Below are 19,182 nucleotides of genomic sequence, written 5' to 3'. Positions count from 1 at the left end.
AAAATCGTTTTACATTACAAAAACTACTTTGTCATGCGGGGCGCGGCACGCTTATATAGGCGCGCGCGCGCGCGGCTGGGCCGGCTGGCGATCGATAAAAGTAGTTGCGCGCTGCGCATGCGCCACGCGATCGTCCGGCATCATCGTCGTTCGTCGTTTCTCTGCCTGCGCTGCCTCCGTGCCTCCGTTTCCGCTTTCAGCTTTCCGCCGCGTCACGTCGTGAATGACTCGTGCAACGTCCTTCGTCGTTCGTGCACGCATTTGTTCGCTAATCGCTCCTGACGATGTCTCGTGGGCCTCGTGGCGCAACGTAAATCTTGTTTCGTTACCGGATCTTCTCGCGGCACGTAAAACATCGGGCGAGTGGTAAGTAACATTCACGTAATTTCGGAGCCCAGCTCGCTAAGAGAGAAACATTCCGACGTGCGTCGGAAAGAAGGTGGCTGCGATGCGTTATGGCGCCGATGCCGTTCCCGCAGTCTCCGGGCCCCGGGCTTTCACCGCAACGACCATCTTGTCGGGAGGAGAGATCGATATAGCGCGCGTTTCTTGCCCGCCTAGGGCGAGCGTTGTCGCGAAATAACGGCGGGCGTCGTCCACGATTACGGGACGACGGCGACGACGCTTATGACGAGATTGACGAGATTGTGACGAGACGCGGCGTCGGGCGACGCTAAGTTTCGCCGACGGTGTGGTCGCCCGGACGCCCCGGACGGGTGCGATAACGCGCCAAGAACGCCTGCGAGCCTCCAACAGTTTGGCAAAAACCCCGCCGGACGTTTACTCATTACCGGACACGCGGTAATGAGCAGACACGTGTGACGGACAGCTTTTCGAATTTCGCTGGACAACGGTTCGTTCAGCGGGCACGTTGTCCTTGGAAGTTGGACGTTGGGCGTTCAAAAGGGCTTTTTTTTTAATGCATGAGGAAACGGTTAGAGATATATGTAACAACGCTATACCTGCCGTTATACCTGTGTCCCTATATTTCTCGGGACACATAATATAACGGACACACGTGGTCGTGGATGCTCTCGTAGCCGCGATCGAAGGCACGAATAATTCGAACGCGACGATTTTTCATAGTCTTGCAGATTAGGTTCGACTCTTTGCCGAGCGAGAATGGAATCTATGGATGCGCGTCTCGTGGCGCAAGCGTTGAACTACCATGGTCAGCAGTTGCAGAAAGTGTGGGAAGGAGAACGCAACGAAAACGAGCTGGTCATGCTCAATCTCAAGGATCCTAGCTTTGAAATCTACCAGCAGCGACAAAAGACTCTCAGGTATACATCAATCACCTTTGACAATTATTCAGACACCCTGCAAATCTGTTTCGTGTTGTTGCATATTTTTGTTCATTAAAAGTTTGTGTGTTTCCTATAGCTTTGGAGATAGAGGCAAACGTTTGAAGCTTCAACAGTTTCTCACTAAAAAAGCTGATGACCTGTATGATAAGGCAAACTTGGAGAAATCTACAGACTGTGTTAAGCAGGAGATGGATGACGAAGGTAATAATTTTTTTACATCTTTTTTTTATTTTATTATTATTATTATTCAGATACAACGTAATATTACGCAATGTTGTGCAATAATGTGCATTTGTGTTTTCAGAATTTTATGCTACAGTACCAGCACTTGATACTTTTGTCACCATGGAGAAGTCCCAACGCATTCGCAATTTTTTGGAGGTAAAGAATGATTAAAAAAAAAAAAGATCTGAAAGCACAAATTAGTTGTTATGAAATCTTATGGCAAATCTAATTTTATATTATTTATCTATTTTATAGAGTTTAGTAATTGGGGATGTAATTTTCGCACAAGTAATGGGTAAAAGCGCCGCAGGTCTTCTTCTGAAGGTGCTTTGCAACTGTAGTGACTGTCCCAGAGTTGTTACTGAATTAGGAGTTAAGGTACGTCAATATATGATTTATCAAGATACACGGTAGTGTTTCGCACCAAATACACGCGCAGCGAGACCCCACCGTGTATCTTCACACAAACCGTCGAGTCGCGAGTACTCGAAATTATTAGATCTCAACCGATCAAGTAGCTTAAGTTTGAATTATGATATAAAAGTGTTTTTATTTTTCCTCTATGTGTCCCCCTCCCCCCGAGCGGAGATCTTACAATGCAAAGTCTTAAATTTTACAATTAAGATATGTCGTCGTCGTCCGTCGTCGTCGTCGTCGTCGCCGTAGTCATAGCCGTAGCCGTAGCCGTACGATTGTTTTTGCATCACTAAATGGCGATTTGAGAATATCTCGATAAACGTTACTTCGTTTAGCAATGTTTCCATGTACCATGTCTAATGTATCTTAAATTTCATTCGTGTTTAATAACAAAGGTTTTTGTATGTTCTGTTTATTAGGCACTAATACTAAATACGGCCACTGTGCCGGCGGTGGACAAGAAAGGTGTTACAAGAGGCTACATGGCAAATGATCTCGTCTGCGTCGTAGTCAGTGAAGTTAACGTTGAAGCTGAACGAGTGGTTGCAGTTATGAACGTACCTGCCCGGGAAGGGCAAGCACCACACCCACCTATGGGACTTATCCATTCCGATGATCTTCCAGAAGCCTATAAGTAAGTTAACACAACAAATTGGTTAGATATAATTGCAAGTCTACCGAATCCGTAATATGCTTCATTAACTCTTGTAAGTTGACTCCTTTATATCTTGGAGATATTTTATTCACATGATAAACAGTGAGAGCATTTTGTGATGTCACACTTTTGTTCATTGTGTATTACTATAAGAGCATTTGCACTGTTAAACAGAATATTTTTTTTTTTTAATTTAATTGCAATACATTGAGATGTAAAATTTATATATACACTGATGTCTTCTTTTAACTGTTTGTTGCTCTACATCATAGTAGATTTTATTATTACATATGTAATTTGTCGTGTTGTGTTCATTTTTTTTTGTTTTTAGTTTTTTTTCCTTTTTTAAAAATAAGATGAAGGTAAGGATAATATGGCATGGTGGGAAAAGAAAGTCGAACTTTAACAGAAGCACTGTGATACTAACAAAATTAGGTGAATTAGTTTTGATTCCTCTTACACATTTTTATGAATTTAGGTGCCAGACACTCTATGTAACGTAAAAAGTTGATAGTCAGTATGATGATGAATTTCTAATGTGATACAAATGAATTCAAACCTTGAGCATTGGTTGACATGGCTCTATTGCGCACATATTCTATCTACGTTTGCGATATATTACTCTCAAAGCACCAGCCAGATTATGGCGCAAATGACTTTTGAAGTTGAATTTCCAGTATGAGACATTGAGCCTTGAGCGGTCAGAGTGAATGCAACAGACGGTAGGTATAACACTGATTTAAAGTTGTTTGGTCTCTTATAAGGATATCAAATGAAGAATATATATGTATATGTATGTTACTGTATTTTCATAAAATGGTATACTAATGTAATTTTTTGCGCAAATCATTTTGTATGATGGCATGAGGTATTCATATTTTTGTGTCCGATCGTACTTTCTTTGTAGAAGGTAAGGTGGAATAGATTTATAATCTTGTAGAGGAAGTTAATGAGATTTGAGAAGTAGAGACCAAACAACTCGAGTCTTAATCGCCCAAAAACATTTTTACCTTTAATCTTCAAAAGAATCGCGCCTTATCATAATAATGCCTTAATGTTTAAACTTACAGCTTATATTGACAAATAAAAAAAAAAGTGATGTCATGTTGATAATTGACACCACAAAATGCAAACAGATGAAACTTCTACATCTAAAAAAATTTTTTTGGTCCGCCTTGGAAGATAATATATACTCAGGCGTGGCTCCCAACCTATCCTAGGGTTATGCAATTTATTTTATCGCACCAAAAAAACTTGTAAAAACCGAAACCACACCATCGATTGATGATAGGCCGTGTGATTTTGTGTTGAGCAAAAAAATCCTCTGATTACAAAATACTAGAAATATACGTCTTAACGGTGAAAGGTGAGAGACGAGTTTACATAATACTGAGGTTGTGTTACCAATGTAAATTTATAACAATGAGATTATATTTGCTAATAAAAAGGAATCTTACCTTCTGCACCGTATCCCTGTTTCGGACCCCTGCTGCTTCTTAACGGTACAAACGTAGATTTTGAACGACTCTAATACCGAAAGTTGCACAATAATTTATGTATGACGCAATCAAGAAGGGCTGAATTAATATTTAATGCACTTTTGGTATTAGTGCCGTATCATTGATTAATACATGCAGATCGAAGTGAAGAAACGTCATTGTACAGGAATAAATGAATAATTAAACTATATTATATGTGTATATGGGAAGACTGCAACAAATAATGCACACAGCATAAATATGTATGTGCTTACAAAGCAGAAAACTATATGGAATACGACAAGGTGTTGGAGAGCAGGCGCACACGAAATGCCAGACAGGCGATATTTATCGTCAGGACCAATGTTATTTATCGACAGTATCAATGGATTCGGCTGTCATGATTATCAAGTCTTTAGTTTTACCGTTAATGAAGTAGCTTTGGTTTCCTCTTCTTTGGCAAAGGTCACGATGATTTTGCAATGTTTAATAATGAGGTATTTTTCTCTGTGGTGTAGGAAAGCGATCGACAACAAAGGTCAGAGTTATGAAGCGCTGTTGGAGAATAGTACTGGCTTCAACAATCCGAACAACATAAAATATCTGTGCGACTTAATCGGTCTTGGACAACAGAATCATTCTAATATGGTTGGATTGAGGTAAGAAACGTCGTTATAAAATTTATATACACACACACATACATATATATATATATATATATATATATATATATATATAAACCTAAATTCTCCACTTTATGCCTGATTATGTTTGTTTATTAATGTGCAGAGAGAGATTTGCACCAAATGAATACGCTTCTGAATTACGACAAACACAAGCGAGCAAGTGGGCATTCCGAAGTGTTGCTGAGGGTATAGATCATTTCAAGGCCGGTCGTCATTCCGAAGCTTTCCAGTGCCTCAACAAAGCGCTCACGGTTGATCCTCGCAACGTTGAGGGTTTAGTTGCTCGAGGAGCATTGTAAGTTTTAAATTGAAGTTCGCACTCATGTTTAATATGTTGATGTATACACAGACGTGTTTAACATACTATTTTGTGTTACAGATATGCGAACAGCGGAAGTTTCAAGAAGGCGATTGAAGACTTTGAGACAGCCTTGAAATTAAATCAAACGCATGCAAATGCTCGTAAGTATATGGCGGAAACGCTGGTTGCGCTCGGACGTAGTTACGAAGACGAGAAGAAATACGAAGATGCCCAAAAAGCATATGAGAACTGTTTGGCAATTGCACCGTATCATGAGGAAGCGCGAAATTCTATTGAATACATAAAATCGAAGACTCTCACAGCGTCACTGAACCCTCTGGATACCTTTAAGAGCTTTGAAGCTGAGAACGACGGTGCAGAAAATAAAAAGGATAAAAAGAAACGCAAAAAGGAGAGAAAATCTAGATCAAAGAAGAGACAAAGATGGAGTTCCAGCTCGAGTTCTTCATCCACCGGATCTTCGACTTCTTCAAGCTCAGACTCTAGCAGCTCGTCGTCATCGGGAAGTTCACGATCGGCATCCCGTTCACCGAACCGTAAACGCAAACATAAGAAAGATCATCGCAGTTCGCTTTCGCCACTTAGCAAGCGTATGGCCCAGTATAACAATCCTCCCGCTGCAACTACCACCACTCACGATCCTATCGCTCCGACCTCTTACCCCACAAACACACGTGAGAAAATGGACGACTACGAGAGCAAAGTACGCAAGTTTCTTGAGCAAACCAAGGACGATTCTGATTACGAAGATAAGGCAAGTATAGCTTTATAGTTTTGCTCAATTGCAATATATTTCAAAGTATGCAACATGAAAATTAAAGTAACGCAAGATCACTTTTTTATGTGCAAACAGGTAAGGAAATTCTTGGAGGAGACAGCAAGATGGAAGAGAGAAAGGGAAAAGGAAAAGAAACATTCTGAGAGTGAAAAGATGAAGAAAAAGAAGAAGAAAGAAAAGAAGGGGAAAGATAAGGAAAAGGAGGACAAGAAGAGTCGGAAGAAGAAGAAGAAGGAAGAAAGGAAAAAGCGTAAAAACAAGGATAAGCTTGAACGAGATTTAGAAGCGTTGAAAAAGTCGTCTTTACCGGACTTGGAACAGTTAGAGTCCAAGCTTAATGCTTATTATGCGAAAGTCGAGAAAGACTGTGCGGCGCTTAAAAGGTTGGAACCATTGTTGGAATTTTCTCACAATAATGTGTTTAATATTTTTTTTTATTACTTCCACAGTTAAGCAGCTTGACTTAAACTCGCGGGCTTTTTTTATTTACGCTGTTTTCATATCCTCAGCTAGCACAAATGAACGGAAATCGCGCGGCCGTCAGATATCGTATTTTACTTATGTTTTTATATTTACTAGGTATGTAGCACAGTATAATGACATACCTTCCCCTCTTAGCAACGCGGAGAAGCTCGCTGAAAGTTCACGCAGGGAAGAGGAGCTGCGCAGAGAAAGAGAAAGAGACGATGCTTCGAAGGCATATCACGAGCGAGAATCCCGAGTGCCAATGACTGCGCAACAGAGGAAAGGTGTGTATAAAATAGCGTAAAGTGTATATTAAAGTTGTATTACGCCAAATACAACAATGTAAGATCTTATCATAATCGTTTGTTGCAGAAATCCAGAGGAAACCACTAACAGACATATTTGAACAAGATTCCCAATTGATTCATCCCGAACCGAAACTCCCTACACTAGACACTGCTGCGTTAAATGCAAAGTGGAAGGCTGCGCAAGCCGCTAGGTAAATAATTTGAGGAACATTCAAGATCTTACAATAAATATAATTTGCAATTTATAATACATTGTTTCATGTTTTACTTAGCTGTGAATTTACATTCACACATGATTTCAGACAAAAGGACGTTCCTCCGCAAAAGTGGCAAGATGTCCCGGCGGAGAGCAAGAAGTTACAATCTAACGTCTTCGTGGACAGCGACGAGGACGATGACAATGAATTGGAGGAAAGAATTCAACGTGCGGCTCTTGAAAAATCTCATAATGCACGCAAAATGCGTGCGCAGGAACTTGCTGAGAAAAGAGTACCATCGTCACAACCTACACCAACACCACCACCACCCCTGCCGAAAGAACCCCCAATGCCAAAGCAAGCGCCTGTCAAGTATCCTACACCGCAACCACAGAACAAGTTCCAATCGTACAAGGATCTCACTATGTCCGTGTCACAGACTACACCAACCAAATTTGGCTCTAGCAACAATTTGGGCGGCAAGTTCCAACCGATCGGTCAAAATAGTGGGACTGGACATCCGCCGGAACCACCACGTCCTCCGCCAACGGCAAAGACTCAAGCTAAAGGTCCGAGAACCGATTCCGATAGTGAGAACGAGCGAGGTCATCGACAAACTCCGAAGAAACGCGAATCAAGCAGCAGGGGCGGCATGAGTAAGCGTATGAGTAGGGATCGTCCAGCGAAACGGTCTCGTAGTCGATCTCGCAGTGCCTCGAGTTCTGGATCGTCTAGATCTCGTTCGGCGAGACGCAGTCGCTCACGCTCGTATTCAAATCGGCGTTCCGGCAGTTACGAGAGGAAATACAGCAGATCTCCTTCGGGTACGTACAGCAGATCACGATCACGTTCAAGATCCAGATCGTACACCAGAAGTCGCAGTCGCAGTAGGTCGAACGATCGAGGTTACTATCGCAAGAGACAATTCCGACCATACAATAATCGTGGCACGTACTACAAGCCACGCTTCCAAGGCTTTAACAATCCGAATCATCGTGGCGGTGGCAACAATTTCCAGAATCGAAACCGCTTCTACAACAATCAGCACAATAATCGTTTTGGCAATCGTCGCGGCGGTGGTTTTAACAATCGTGGTGGTCGTGGCGGCCGTGGTAATCGCGGAGGTAGATTCTTTCATAACAAGCAAGGCTTTCGTGATTTCCGCGACAGGCGGGACTTCAGAGACCGCCGTGCTTCGTCGCGCGATCGATACAGTGATCGCAGCTACTCACCCGATCCGATGAGGAAGGTTGACGAAGCGAAAGAGAAGATCAACAAGATGCTCGAAGGAGGTGACGACGTTGAACATCAACAGGGTGGTACCGGTGGTAGCTCGACCGTACCGCCTAATAAGAGACAAGCTGGACCCCTGAGCGAAGGAGAAGAGAGGGACGATGACGACTATGAGAGGTGGGGAGAGGGAGAGGGGGGCGACGCAGCCAGTGCTAAGGTTGGTTAGACTTCGCGTAGGTTTTCGGCCTACGAAACGATCAGCTCATCTTTACGATGATGATCATGATAACCTGATTGATGATAAAAGCGAGGAATATATAACAGATGAAGAAAGTGACTATAATGATGATGATGATCAGTCACGCGCGCCAAGGAACACTAGCCACGAGCCAACTAACTCTCGTTTGTTGCCAGAATGAAGGGGTCAAACCTGTCGGCGGTAACCTGGAAGGCAAGGAATTCTTCATTGAGCGCATGAAACAGCGAAGCAAGAACGTTTTAATGCAGAGAGCCATTGCAGCTAAGATTTGGTAGTTATGATCTATTACCGCCACCATCGCTGCTTCTCTGTGATATAGTCGCTTTCCTTCCATCGCCCGTGCTCTGAGTAGTCGACCGATTGATACGAGACACGCCGAGACACTTTTGTAGTTTTAGTGCTGATCCCTTCTATTGTATAACAAATCATAATTATAACGGTCGAAAATTCTATTTTTTAAATGTTATCTTAATTTTGTTTCCAATTTAAAGTTAGTCTGATTTAAACATGAATTAATCTAAATAATAATTGAGTAACAAATTATACGTAGCAATTATATCTATTATAGTGATTCACTTGTGAAGTTTCACCAACGCTTCAAGAAATAATTTCACATTTTGAGGGAGAAAAAAAAACTTGTGTCGATAAAGGTAATAAATATTTAGTTTACGTGCTTAGTTAAAATATTTAGTTAATATTAATGTATTCATATTCACTCTATATATGGTATATAGTTATAGCGTTCTCAGTTTATTAATACGCAATAAATATTCGATTAAGAGGCTACATATGTACAACGTAATTGGCGAGTGACTTTTCATTATCATTCGTTATCGGAAGCGAATGTTCACTTTTTCTTTATCCGATAGTGTACATTTTGGGGGAAATATTCGGTACCAAATTGAAGCAAAATCGTTCACTGGCCGGCAGAAATGCCTGGACATTTTGATATATATATATATATTACATATATGTATATGTATTATGTCCAGGCATTCCTGCCGGTAGAGTGTTCAAGGGAAAGATCATGTATTTTTGTTTAAAAAATTCCCCGATGAGATATAGCAGAGGTTGTCGCTTATATATATACAAATGCCCAACAGCAAAACATTCATTTTATTTGATCATCGTAATAATTAAATTAATCCTTGCAATAACTAAAGACAAAATCAGCAACGTAAACTTCTCCATCTCTGCAGAACGTTATTGAAAACATATTACTAAATTACGGGATTGCTTATTTTAATCTAATAATACGAGCGATTTTATTATGAAGTAGGATAACTTATGTATGTTGTATGTAAATGAGTTGGCTGTACAATTGAAAGTCTCACAAAATATATAACACTGCAAGAAAACTGGAAGACTCCTCGATTTTCTGTCGTAGGAAATGAACATGTATCGTCTCCTTCCTGCGTGCTCGAGTATATCTAACGGCCCTTTTTAACCACGATTTATGGCACTCCGGTATCTACATACGAGAAAACTGGTTGCGGTATTTTGATACCGCGCGAGTACTTAAAAGTCCCCGACGACACGCACCGTTTTTCGTACACGTCTTACGTTTGTTGCGAGTGCACGATGAGATTCTTCATATTTTTCGCTTTCGCCGTTCTCATCGGCGTTCATTGTTCCGGAGATTTGAACAGCGTATCTCAGGAGGCTGGAGAGAGTAAGTTTTGCGTATACCGTGATCCCCGAGACACGGTCCTTTTTCACAAATCCGAGCGAGAGATCTCGAATCTCGACCGTAATTTATAATTTTTTTTTCTTCCGCTTCTTTTTTACGTGTGATGACACGATTCTGTAACTTTCTAGATGTAGATTATCAGAGCTATCAAGATCTTGATGCGTTTCTTTCCGAGGAATGCGAGGAACACGAGGAGTACAGCGAATGTTCCGGGGATCCGACCTGTCGGAAGACATGCGAGAATATAGACCGCTGGGAGACGATGGCTTGCGTCAGAACAAAGATCTGTATTCGGGGCTGCGTCTGCGAGGATGGTTACGTGCGGAACGATCGCGACGTGTGCGTCAGAGAAGCCAACTGTCCCCGAATACGACATTAAGGATAACTCTGCAAAAACGAGCTCGGATAAATCATGGTGAACGCGAGGAAAAGAGCGGATTAAAACGCCTGCCGTAGCTATTTGCTATCGTCGAGTTTTTCGTCGATCTCTTTAGGACCGTCGTCTTTAAAGCCACTTGCGTGTGTACGTCTTCAGCATGATTATATATAAATGTATATGTATACATAATCGAGTGATTCAACGCAAATGAATCTTGTCGACGTCTCGAAATAAAAACGATTACCAAGGGAATGCCGCGATATAATTTAAATTGGATAAATTATGCATTCCTCAAACATGTTTGCGCGCATCGACGACGATGCACCTGCGTACGCGCGCATTCCGTGCGATAAACTGCGGCCGTCGTTTATTACTTCGCTTACTCGGACCTGACGTAAAAAGGAGCACGTAAGTGCAAGTTTTATCGTACCGAGCCATTTAAATTCCATTTCAAATTCACCGAAGCCTTGGAGGCCGCCCGAGGGCTCGTTCGAGTGCCTAACGCGTCCCATCTCTCTACGCGAACACGTTCGCTTGAAAGGCTTAATCGCGGGCGACGTCGATTATTAAGTTCGAGGGGAAAAGAAGGTTCAGGAGCTGCGAATTTGTTTATCGTTTTCGAGACGGATCGCGCGCGGCACGCGACGGGAAGGACGTCCTTTCGCGTCGAGGGAACGGAATTCCATCGCGATCGCGATGCAACGCTTCGCAAAATCCCACGTTGCTCCTAACTCACACGACTCCTCGGGATCCGGTGTCGGTGGCATCGTGCAACCAGTAACCACGCGCACGCACACAGCCTTCGCAGCAGTAACCACGCGCGGCGGCGACTCACACGCACGTGGGCGCGCGCGACGGCCGGCGCGGCGCGCGGTCGTTGCTGTTTAGTCCACCCCGATCCAGCGGTCTCCCCGTCTCTCCTTCCCCTCTCCTCGTTCTCTCTATCTCTTTTTCTCCGAGTCTCGACTTCCTCCCGTGCAAGCGAGCCACAGCCTCGGTCGGCCTCGGCCGTCCTTGCCCCTTCTGCTAGGCATCACGTCTGTTACCGCATCTACTAGCTGGCGCGAAAACATCAACTCGCTCAAACCCAACGGATTAGAAAGGCTCGCGAGCTGGGCTCCGTAGCGATGGGCCCGATCCGAGTCTCGTCCGCGCGCTCTCGAGCAATCGATGAACTTTACCAAGGGCGAAGGAGAATACGTAATAAAATTCTCGACTTTTAAAGGGAGTGGTGCCATGTTCAACGAGACATGGGCCGAACAAGAATTTATGGTATACTGTTAGCGCCTTGAAATACGGACGCTGCCGTGGACCGGGCGCGGGGCGATTAGGGTCATTGCAGGATTGTCTGATTTACGACCTCATTTCAGATAGAGCGAGATATTTCAGATAAATATAGCTCGTGGCCGTGTGTTCACCTTCCGAGGATCGCCAATAAGTACCCGATAGGTACTTAAGGACACAAATAAGATTAGCACCTATTTAAGATTGCGGATACGTTTGTCCCGTTTATGGTTTAGGTTTACGCTTCCAGACACGGCCGAGCGCAGAGCTTCGACGATCTTTCGCGTCACATCTCTTTCGACTCTTACGCGTCAAGACTTGGCTGAAAGTCTCAAGCGAGAGATTGTAAGCGTAATCTTGTGTACATACATTTGTCGCAATGCGTTCCTCGCGCGTACGCTCGGTATCTCTGCGCCAATTATAAGTTTCGCGGAAAATATGCGGCCTCGAGCCCGAGCGTGCTATCTGTCGCGGTTGAAAGAAGCGAAGCATTCTCGTGGCTACGAGATACGACGCAATCGCCGCGGTCGGCGGGAGAAGGTTGTCGACGATTAGTTCGTAGCTAATGAAAAATCAGGGTTGATCCCATCGCTAGAGCGACCCATCCCGCCGCCTCTTCCCGCGCGGCCGTTCGCGCGTAGGAGGGAAAGTTACCGGGAATTTTCTCCCTCCCGACCTCTCTCTCTCTCTCCCCCTCGAGACACCGACGACGCGACGGAAGCTGCAACCTCGACGATCGGCGCCCGGTCACGAAAACGAACGGACGGCGGTTGGGGAACGGGTACGGGAGGGAGACGGGACAAAGCATGGACGCGCGTGCTTTTTGTACGGCCGTTAAGCGCGCGCCGGAAGAGCCGGCAGGAAACGTCCGCGAACACGATTCCAGCCACGTTCGACTCTCCTCACGAGTTCAGGGCCCGAATCGAGCGAGGCGTCCGTCCGTTTCGCCACCGTGGATCCTCCGCGGGAAATGGAATTCCGAGGAGCGTTTCGGATACGACGGAGAAACGTTTTTCGTTTATCATTTCGCGTCGGATATCCTCGTCGATGTTCCTTACGGAATTACGATGACTTCACCGCGGGGGATATTCGAGTTCCTAGAGAGTTTTCTGAGAAAGCCGCGAGAACTTATAACGTCGAGTTGTCGAATTTTATCGTGTCGGTACATTTACTTTGGCGAAATATATCGTTTAACCCTCTGCGTCTATTGTCAGCGAGATTTCATTTCGCACGTTCGTGAAACCGTATGGCTTACGAGAGATTTCTCTCTTTCTCTCTCTTTCTCTCTCTCTCTCTCTCTCTCTCTCTCCGCCTTATCCTTATTTATTATCTTTATGTTTCGTGAAGCTATCTCTGCTCGAACTGCGTCTCGCGCAAGAGTTCCGCGTATCACGAGATCATCGGCGGACACACATCAGCATGCGCGAACTCGGGAAGACCCAAGAAATACAGGCGCGCGGAAAAGAAACGGCGTTTACCTGCCGCGAGAGGAAGACGCTGCGCGAGATGAGTTATGGTCCAATTAAGTCTCCGCGTCCGACACGCACCGTCTCTCTCCCTTCCTCCTTCCCTCGTTTTCTCTCTTTCTGTCTTTCTTGCCGATAAACATTAACTGACTAATGTCTACATTTAATATACTGACTTGGTATCTTGTAACGAAACTTAGCACGCCCCAGTAACGTCATTAGAAATATTACTTCCTTGTCGACACGCCGCGAGCTCGAAATAGTTTCCTTCCCGCACGTGCACTAAACACAGTTAAACGCCGGGTCGAAGTTAATTATCTGGCGCGGCGCGCCAATGTTAACAGTCAGCGCTAATGGGCTCGGATATCCGTGAAATCGTTGCCGATAAGACGGTAGCAACAAATCGAGTTTTCAATCGTCAAAAAGAAAAGAACGAGTTTATTCTAGTTTACTCCGTGGAGAATTTAATTCTTTCCTCTACGGTCTCGCAAGAATGAAGATGACTGCTTTAACGATTATTCAGGTATCTTTTTCGCCGGGCGAACAAAATGCATTTTTGTGTGAGAAACGCTTTAAAAATTTCAAGTCACATTTTTTCTTAACAATCACTTGTGGCTAGTCTATTGTACCGGAACCGCAAAACGATCCTCCTAGTTCCTCGAAATATTCCTTTCAAGTGTTTCGTTTCTCAAGTCGCTTCTTTTGTGTCGAACACACGCTTTTACTCGGCATTTTTAACTCACTCGATTATCTCTTTAGTTCACTAAAAACTTGCTCACTTTAGCTCGCAGTTCTGAATACCGATGACTTTCATAATTTTTAGGATTATTTCAAATCTATTGTTAAACTTTCCGTACAACTTGCGATTTCAATCATTTTTAATCCCAAAAATTTTGAAAATTATTTTATCGGTATTAATATCGTATCGTAATATTGAAAAGCAGAACAGTAAAACTGACAGTTTGGATTGAATAGGAGAAACCAGATATTTGTTTAAGCCTGTTTTGCATCTACCTGGGTGCTGACCTGTACGGTTTCAATGTCTCTTGTAACTTGATTATTTTTATGACTTTTCATACGAGCCGTCAGAGAGAACCTATTTCTGAGACTGCCTATTAACTTTAAAATCAGGTAAAAAATAAAAGATTTTGTTTATTTCTTGGAATTAATTGCCAGGTAGTTGCTTGAGATATTCTTGACGCCAACTTAGGCCGGATAATCTTAAAACAGAAAAACGTAGAATATTTGTAGACAGTCAAATTGTGTATTTTTGTCTTCCCCTCCTACAAATTTAACCGCGTTCGTCAGAGGCTGATCCTAGAAAAATCGCATGAACGTGTTCGATGGACGCATGGCGTCGCGTCGTGCCATGAATCACCTGCACATCGACGTCGTCATCGTCTCTCGGAATCTTTCCGGATGTACAAGATGGAAGGAAGACGGGAAGACCCGAGGCAAAGGAGGAGACGTGAGCACGAAAGAGTGGGACGTTGCATTTTTTAATCGTTATGAACGCGATATTGAGACACGTCGCGATTGGCCGAGCCGACGAAATACGAGCGACAACTGCCGATATCTAACATCATCTACCGGCACGTAATACATATATATGTTACAGCAAGCTGCATTCTTTCGCTTTTTCCTTGTTCGTTGTGGCATGACCTATATATACTCGCGCGTGCAGTTTGCCGAACATGTCTAAAGTGTGACGAATATGTACACACCGAGGCCATAAGTGCCTTAAAGCACGTATATCGAGGCGCGTGCTTCCCGTCTAAATGTGCGCATCATAACTGTTAGTTATTCGAGAAACATTATTATATTGCTATATTATTAATTATTATATTAATGTGTAAAAAGAGTATATTATATTAAACTACGAAATATCGGTTGTTTCAAGACAGCGTTTTTAAACGAGCGAATAATTAGACAAGGAGCACGCGTCCCAAATATTCCTCCGATATGCCTGACGCGGACGAATTCACGATTCACAAGACATTTACGATCTCGTGTGTACGTTGTACGGAGCCCGAGGCGTTTAAGAAGTTTACTCCATTGACTGTCTGACGTGACGAGAACGGAGAAGATTTATCTCTACGGGGCGCACGCCGAACGTTCTGCCCCGAATTCCGTTTAAACTGTTACATCGCAGGCCACTTTTCATTGCGCACTTGAAGTCCGCGGCTCGTTTTTTACTTATCAACGTTGCGTATCGGAGCGTGCGCCGAAACCGTGCCCGGGGCACGGCGACGAAAGCGATAAAAAAAAAGGGGAAAAAAATACGAGCGCAATGCGGTCAATCTATCACCGCGTTAACATGTCTCTCTAGATTCAAAGCTCCGTGCGTATGCACTGTGCACACATTGCGCACGTCGTAGACAACGGTCGTCCTTATCGAGATCGCCTGATTTATTTACGCGTCGGAAGCCTTAAAGCGGCGGCTTATTAAAAGGATCCGTAACGCACACGCGTATAGTTGTAATCGCGGCACACATCCTCGTTCCCCCTATTCTCCTTTTCTATCTTTCCCCTCCCCCCTGCTTTTTAGCCGCCGTCGCTCCCTCCCGCACCACGGTACCGGTCTTTCGCTGCAAAACCGATAAATTATGCATTCCATTATTCATGCTCGCTCGCCGTAATCATGTACGGCGGTTGACAAGATCCTGTCATGCTTTACAGGCCTCCTGGCTTCGCGTTTGTTTGCTACTCCGCGAAGTAAGGAGGACCGTTTACGGCAGTGAGACTGCAAGCTATTCAATTTACCGGCTCTGAATACACGGCCGAGCTTTGAGGATATGGGAGTCCGAAGGATACGCGGAAGGAGAGAGAGAGAGGAGGTACGCCCGTCTAGCCTAAGACCGTGCGTAAAATTCGAAAGGCCGAAGAAGAGATGCCGGAAAACGATAAATTATTTATAAGCCACACTTGAGAGGCTATCGCACCAAGTTTCGCGCTTGTCCTGTTGCACGCGCGCGCATATTCAATGAACTTTGAAATGCTAGATAGCTAGATATTAACGATGTAAAATAGAACGGAAAATATCGCGGCGCCCGTGGCTGTGAGTTGTTAAATCGATAATAACGCACTCGGCCATCTTTCTCTCATTTAATTCAAACAATTCGAATGAAGTTTGCCGCTTAGAAACGGCACGCCAGGTGTTAAAACGCGACGACCACGACGCTGCGACGGGGACCGTTTTCTATTTCTTTGATGTATGCATGCTCGCGCCCATATTACAAAAAATACTTGTATTTATCTGATTATTATTCAAATGCGCGAGATAATTGGAAGAAATCGCAGATCGAGCATGCCGCTATACTTTCTCACAGTGCACAGTACGCAGCAACAAAACGAAGAAAGAAAAGAGAGAGAGAGAGAGAAACAGAACAGCCATTCGACAACGGGAAAAATCCTATCGCGGGCAGGTTCCTTCCTGTTTTGCTAAAGTCAGGTATGCGCGTGTAGGAGAAGAAATCAGGGGAATCTGGGGAACATTAAAACGTCGCCCAAAGGTTTTGAATCCTAAACTCGCGCTCCAGGCGATCCCGAGTCCCGAGATAGGAAGTAAACGGGCGCGCATTTGAACGAGCCGTTCGGCCGCGCTCGCCGGCGCTCGGCAGTCTTCGCGTCGCGGTCGCCCTGCCAGGCTGCCACTCCGTCCCCTCCCTCTACTCGTCTCGCGACCGTCGTCATCGCTTGTACTGGCGCGCGGTAGTGGGGACATCGGCGGCAGGCGGCAGGGCAGGCTCAATTGTCGGTGGATCGTCGTAACGTGTGGACGAGTGCGCGTCGAGGTCGAGGGTACGGAGCCAGGGATTAAGAGCGTGTGCCGCGATCCGGGGCGCGCGCCCGGTGCAAGAGCGGAAACGACGCGTGCACGGGCCGAAGTCGGTTACGAGGCGAAGTGTGTCCCGCGGGTGTGTTTGCGTGCGCGCGCGCACGACGTGCGGATAACTTCACGCGGCAAGCGCGTGAGCCTGCCCGCTGCCGGACGATTTCCGAGTTCCGACTGTTCCGAGTTCCGTTCGTTCGACGTTGACAACTCTCTCGGCCGAGCCCGCTCGTTCTCCGCACCCTGAGATGCGCGTTGCGGCCGTGGCGTTTATCGCGCGAGACAACCACGCGATATTTCGCGCTCCGTGACGTTGACGGAAACGAGCGCGCCCGCGCGCGCGCTCGCTCGCGTCCACCGCGATCGGAGGATCGGAAGATCGATCGTGAGTGAGAGGGAAGAACGACTTGGGGAAGGATAACAAAGACCCTCTCTCGTTGAGTCGTTGTCAGTGACAGGCTGAATCAGTGTGTGTGCGCGCCGAATATTTCGGGATCCGCCTGGATATTTTGTGGTTTACGTTCAACTCGCCGATCGGGAGCCCCCTTGGCAGCAACGGCCATGACCGCGGACAGCCTGTTCGAGACTACCAGCATCCCGGGGCATCTCGCTCCCACGCCCGAGAGACTGGAGAGACTTCTCTCGAAACAGACCCTCGAGGAGCTCTACGAGGTCGAGGAACAGCCTTTCGCACGGTAAGCCACGACTCGAAACACGCGGCTTCATCTCTTTCTCTCCGCTTCCTCTGCCTCTCCTTCCTCTCGATCGCGCGACGCGCTCCACTCTCTTTCTCTCCCCTCCCCCGCTCCCGGGTTGTCTTTGTCTTCGCGTAACCTAACGAGGCTAGGCCGCTTCCGACCTGCCGCGACTCCGGTGACCTCCCGAGGCCGAGCTTAACCTCTTCCGTGCGCTCGATGTCTATCAATATTTACGCTCGAGTCGATCACTATAATGAACGCTGTTAGAGAATGAGCTTTTTTTTTATCGCGACATCTGATACCTGTGTATTGTGTGCGCGAACAGATGCGGCTTCCCGTCAAGTTCCGCATAAGAAACTCAACGCGACAATTTAATGGCCTTCTTTGCGTTACGCCAATATCTTATGATAAGGATAATTAAATTGATAATTGGCTGCGTGCTAAAGTGAATCCGTACTTTATACCGTTGGAGTTATCTTCAAGACGTAATACGCCTTATCGATACGATATGTTCTTTTGTTACACGCTGACATACGTGCGCGCGATACGATACATTTCAAAAATCTTTTTTGTGCACGCTCGCGCTTCCATTAAACCCACGAGTAATCGCATCGAGACACGCGCGTGTCGCGAGATACTAATTACCCGCATCTCGCGCGTTACCTCGCACGCATTTATCACCTACGATGATAGATCGCATTCGCACGCTCTCGCACACAATAGCGTCAAATCGCGTCCCCCTTTCTCGCGCGCATCGGATATAATTCGCTTGAGAAACGAGGCTCCTTACGCACGGAGGACCTTTCGTAAACCGCATTTCCTTTGCAGCGAGACCTTATTTTATTTTTTTTTACCTTCTCGGTTCGTTAAAACAGAGCACCTGATCACAGGAATTTTTATGTTCCAAACTGCACCCCCCGCACGAGTGGGGGGCTCGTGCGGAGAAACTGAGCTATCTTTCGGAGGAGACATTAAACTTAGAAATTGGTCGTCAAGCTTGGGAAGCTTGGGAGTTTTGGTTAATAAAATGGTTAATATACACTATAAATAATTTCATTGTTATTATTAGTTTTATTGTCCGGCCGGTAGGTCGTCATCTGTCAAAATAATAATATAAAAACGTTAATGACTTATTTACGCGCGATTTAAGCGCGGGTTAAGAGATCCGATAATGTATTACGAATGATTATATTAGCTCTTCGCGCAAGCGTGATTAATCGCGAGAGAAAAATTGAGGGTTATCTCAGGCGCATTAAATTAATTTATAAGATTTTCGCTTTACGGGGAAAAGATGAGCGAGGTTTTATCGTCACTCAATTTTGCGTCGTATTTATATCCGCATTTTATCGTCGTATTAAAGTTACTGCATAATCGCGTTACGACACGCGTTATTCGCGCCTCTCCGGTTTACCTTTAACTAATTTTCCGCAAATCCCTCGGATATCGGGCTCCCTTGCGTAATTGCGTGTTAAATCACGCGCGTCGACGGAAACGCGCTCGTTA

The 19,182-nt window shown here is 45.1% G+C and overlaps 3 protein-coding genes across 8 annotated transcripts in view; all 3 read left to right on the top strand.

Moving 5' to 3' along the window:
- Positions 1-210: 210 nt before the first annotated feature.
- LOC139815557 (uncharacterized) lies at positions 211-9,688 on the top strand. Of its 6 annotated transcripts, none has more exons than XM_071782546.1 (15): positions 211-366; positions 1,087-1,283; positions 1,384-1,508; positions 1,612-1,688; positions 1,788-1,910; positions 2,369-2,583; positions 4,601-4,741; positions 4,872-5,063; positions 5,148-5,844; positions 5,944-6,251; positions 6,448-6,617; positions 6,706-6,832; positions 6,914-8,288; positions 8,486-8,601; positions 8,899-9,688. In XM_071782546.1, the coding sequence occupies exons 2-15, from the start codon at positions 1,123-1,125 to the stop codon at positions 8,936-8,938; spliced, it is 3,867 nt and encodes a 1,288-aa protein (XP_071638647.1). In that variant the 5' UTR covers positions 211-366; positions 1,087-1,122; the 3' UTR covers positions 8,939-9,688. The 6 variants fall into 6 exon arrangements, with proteins under 6 accessions (XP_071638647.1, XP_071638649.1, XP_071638648.1 ...); XM_071782548.1 differs by having other exon boundaries at positions 1,366-1,508; positions 6,487-6,617; XM_071782547.1 differs by having other exon boundaries at positions 1,366-1,508; positions 6,944-8,288.
- LOC139815562 (venom peptide CtAPI) lies at positions 8,841-10,651 on the top strand. Its single transcript, XM_071782558.1, has 3 exons — positions 8,841-8,980; positions 9,718-10,002; positions 10,149-10,651. The coding sequence occupies exons 2-3, from the start codon at positions 9,912-9,914 to the stop codon at positions 10,397-10,399; spliced, it is 342 nt and encodes a 113-aa protein (XP_071638659.1). The 5' UTR covers positions 8,841-8,980; positions 9,718-9,911; the 3' UTR covers positions 10,400-10,651.
- Positions 10,652-16,306: 5,655 nt separating this feature from the next.
- Positions 16,307-19,182, top strand: part of LOC139815560 (uncharacterized) — a 94,407-nt gene continuing 91,531 nt past the window's right edge. Inside the window, exon 1 of the mRNA XM_071782556.1 lies at positions 16,307-17,676. Coding sequence (XP_071638657.1) covers positions 17,543-17,676 — 134 coding nt within the window. The 5' untranslated portion in view covers positions 16,307-17,542. The remainder of the gene's footprint in view (positions 17,677-19,182) is intronic.

This window comes from Temnothorax longispinosus, chromosome 7 (genome assembly GCF_030848805.1).
Source record: "Temnothorax longispinosus isolate EJ_2023e chromosome 7, Tlon_JGU_v1, whole genome shotgun sequence".
NCBI lineage: Eukaryota > Metazoa > Arthropoda > Insecta > Hymenoptera > Formicidae > Temnothorax > Temnothorax longispinosus.
The sequence above is the reverse complement of the archived record's forward strand: the minus strand, read 5'-3'. Positions and strand labels throughout refer to the sequence as shown.